This window comes from Helianthus annuus, chromosome 16, assembly GCF_002127325.2.
Source record: "Helianthus annuus cultivar XRQ/B chromosome 16, HanXRQr2.0-SUNRISE, whole genome shotgun sequence".
Taxonomy (NCBI): Eukaryota; Viridiplantae; Streptophyta; class Magnoliopsida; order Asterales; family Asteraceae; genus Helianthus; species Helianthus annuus.
In genome coordinates, this window is record NC_035448.2 from 159,833,068 (window position 1) to 159,837,162 (window position 4,095).

The window sequence follows — 4,095 nt, forward strand, 5'->3', positions numbered from 1 at the left end:
AAGTAGAGTGGTTGCAGATCGGTTGTCTACAAGAAAGGACAACGACATCATCATATTGCCCTATAATCATGGGTATGATTTTCCATTTAAATAACTATTTATAAAGAAAAAACTATTATCTTGATATTATTTGACTTAGTTTGGTTTTTATAGAAGACATTCATAAAGAAAAAAACTATTATCTTGATATTTTTTGACTTAGTTTGGTTTTTGGTTTTTGTAGAAGACATTGGGTGTTGCAGTTTTGGACATGAAAACATATACTTGCTATTATCTTGATTCTATAATGAATAGCACAATCAATCCGGTGTTGAGGCAAATTATTGATGCGTAAGTAATGTACATTATCGAAAAATTATATTATATTATTATAATATATTTCTTAATTTTTTAGGGCAATGTCCTTGTATGCTATGCAAAGTGTCAACTGGGTTAAGGCTAAGGTGAGCACTTATATTTTATTGAAGGAAACATAACAGTATTTCTATTTGTGTAGTGCACATGTGTTGAAATTGTAGCTTTAACTTCATCGACTGAATTGGAATCTTTAATTGTGTAGTGTCCATATCAGACGGGAGGTACTGAATGCGGCTATTATGTGTTGAAGTTTATGAAAGAGGTGGTTGAAGAAGGAATTGAAATACTTGCCAATGACAACGTAAGTACTATTTTTTTAAATGATTACTTTTGGAGTATTATTAGTTTGTTAGCTAATTAGTTGCAAAACTTTTTTTAGATCACTAAATTACTTTAGAGTAAACTGCCATTTTGGTCCCTGAGCTTTGGGCAGTTTTGCCACTTTAGTCCAAATCTCAAACATTTTGCATCTGGGTCCCTGTGGTTTCATTTTTTTTTGCCATTTTGGGCCAAAACTAAAATCAGCTCATAATCATCAAATTAAATATTGATGTTTTGTCCTTTTCCTCAGGGATAAATTGGTCATTATAACTTTATTAGAACTCATTATTAATTAAAATAATAAAAAACTTCTTCAACAACAAGCAACAGCAATCTAATATCAGATTTAAACAACAATCACAACAACCTGAACTCAAATTCCTACACTCAAACAAAAAAATGTCGCTAATAATCTTTCTTCTCAACTTTAAACAAGACCTGCAACTCTTTTCAATACCCAGCTGACACAAACTCAAAACCACAAGATTATTTGCAACTTCAGTTCTAGTTCTGCAATACCGAATCAAATCTGAACTTCAGGGATTCGTGAGTGCTATTGATGCAAATATAACACTTGATGATGCGCTGGTATTTAAAGAATTACTGAAAACTTGCCATTTTCTATTTTTTATATCATTTTCTGTTCGTAAACATGATTATTCAAAAAACTGTTTTCACCTAAATAAGATTATTAACAGATTCGATCAACAAATTTATGTATATACTCAGTTTTGATACCAATCTGTCCGAAATAGATGAAAACCGTTCAAAAAATTCAAACGACACACCTTGGTTTCCAGTTTCAATCTCTCTGTTTAACCAAAAATCATCGAATCATTCCGAGATTCATCGAATTTTCAACCAAAACAGTTAAAATTCAATCTCAAAACACCAAATCAGTCGTAAAAATCAATCCAAACACATTCAGTTTCACCGAAAGTCAACAAAATGATCCGAAACTCGACCGACAGTGTCCGAAAAATTAGAAAATGTTACAGGGCGTGATTTTAATGTTGCAACTGTGGGGTGCTGATTCTTCAGAATTAGTTTTATCGAGTGAAAACGATTACTGATTCATCAGAAAATGTTCGAGTGAAAAAGATTACTGATGAAGAGTGAATTAGGGTATTTGTTTGTGATTCATTTGGGGAAGATGAAGATAGTTATTAGTGCTTTTATTTAGTTTTATTATTTTAATTCATAGTGAGTTATGATAAATTTATAATGACCAATTTACCCCTGAGTAAAAAGACAAAACATCAGGATTTAATTTGAGTATTATGAGTTGATTTCATTTTTGGACTAAAATGGCAAAAAAAAATGAAACCATAGGGACTCAGATGCAAAAGATTTGAGATTTGAACTAAAGTGGCAAAACTGCCCAAACCTTAGGGACCAAAATTGCAGTTTACTCTTTAGTTTATAATTTTGAGGATTTTGATGAGATTTGTTTGTTTGATTTGCATATAAAAGAAACTGGGTGAAAATATAACTAAATAACCGGATGAAATGAGAAGATATTGTGTGGATATCATCTTTGTTTATCATATCAAAGTGCATGTATTTAGGCTCTATAATTTTGTTTGTCATTAATTGTTTTTCATATCAAAGTGTGTGTATTTAGGTTCTTTAATATTTTTCTCAGGTTGGGGAAGGCAAAGTGGTATACACGGATGAGGATATTGATGGAATACGTGAAGGGTGTTCGAGTTATGGGGCAACATTTGTTTTCAAGTGACTATTTTAGATGTTGAAGTATGTACGCCAAATAATACTTTTTGTTAACTTAAGATATTTGAATTATATTTGACGTATGACTATGAAATGAATTGTTTTGGTTTTTGTGTATTTTGTCATTAAATAGATTTATATATTGTTTTGGTTCTTTAGAGAAAATTCGAAATTCTAAAAAAAATTAAAAAATGAAAATCGTGACTCGCAAAGTGTGTCATAAATGTTGTCATTAAAGTGTCATAAACGCGTGTCATTAAAATGTGTCATCAACGCGTGTCATTAAAATGTGTCATTAACGCGTGTCATAAATGCATGTCATTAAGGTGTGTCATTAAAGCGTGTCATAAAGGTGTGTCATTAGACTGTGTCATTAAAGCGTGTCATAAAGGTGTGTCATTAAAGCGTGTCATTAAGGTGTATCATAAATGGATGACACACAAATGCATGTCATTTTCAATTAATGACAGGGGCTTCCTTGACACTCTTTTGTGTGTCATATCTACCCTTTAATGACGCGCAATGCTTGTCATTGAAGGTTTTTTTTTCTAGTAGTGAAACAAAATTATATTTTGGACCAAATTTTCACTGCAAAAGTACAAAGGCAACTCCAATAGGTGAAAGGCTGAATTTTCAATACTTATTAAAACCAACATGTTTTATCATTTGTATCCAACTTGATACTAAAAGTGCACCTGAAAAGGCATTATATAATAACAAAATCAGTACAAAACATTTTCAGTATTGGTACCCATATTTGACAATTTTTGGTACCGAGCTCATCCTTAGGTAACATAGCGAAAGTTAACCGGAGTGTAATTTTGATGCTTAAAACCTCCTAAATTATTTTATTCAAATGCATAGGTTCCATTAAAAAATTAAAATAACATATCTTTAACAATCGTTTGGCATGCTAATCATTAACCGAAAGCATCGGCAATTTTGGGGAAAAAAAGTGCTTAGTGTTAACATGAACTCACCCATTTCGGCAGGTACCAAGCATACCTTCTGAAGTAGATGTTGGGTTCAGCAACTCATATATAAGAAGCATAAATGTGTAAAGCTACCTTCCCCTGTTAACATTACATATGCATCTGCAATTGTCAAAAGCGTGTGATGAATAACCTGACATCAAAACAAATATCATGAGTAGATTAGTCGGCATCTATGTTTCCAGCCAGCATGTTTGTAAAAACTCAGGTGACTGTCCTTCGCTTGTATACTTTTCATTATCTTACTTTGGAGGAAATTTACACTTTTTAGGCATAACCTATTTTAGACTCTTTTAAATATTCAGGTGTAAAACAAATGTCTTTAATGTCAGCTTGTCCTAGATATCACACATTAGCAAACAACATAAATCCAATTCCCTTCAATCTTATCCCATCTCATGTCTCCCACGGCAATGCCCTATAGGATCAATATTAACGAAGTGAATTATAGATATGGACATTAATTTCAGTTAAAATATAAGAAAAAAAATATCAAACATACCTGCATGAGAAGATTAGGTAGTAGGCGTTGCCGCGTTAATTAACTCCATTAAACGCAACCAGTGAGAAACACTAAGAAACTATACCTATAAAAAAACAAACAAAAGCCATTAAGAAACACTAAGAATCTATACCTATAAAAATGTTAATAGGTTATATTTGGTCTGTTTAGACACATTAATTCTAATTCTGA

The 4,095-nt window shown here is 31.8% G+C and overlaps 1 protein-coding gene across 1 annotated transcript; it reads left to right on the plus strand.

Moving 5' to 3' along the window:
• Positions 1–244: 244 nt before the first annotated feature.
• LOC110917444 lies at positions 245–2,529 on the plus strand. The gene is made up of 4 exons (XM_022161996.2): positions 245–330; positions 395–443; positions 560–658; positions 2,324–2,529. The coding sequence occupies exons 1-4, from the start codon at positions 251–253 to the stop codon at positions 2,414–2,416; spliced, it is 321 nt and encodes a 106-aa protein (XP_022017688.1). The 5' UTR covers positions 245–250; the 3' UTR covers positions 2,417–2,529.
• Positions 2,530–4,095: the final 1,566 nt, after the last annotated feature.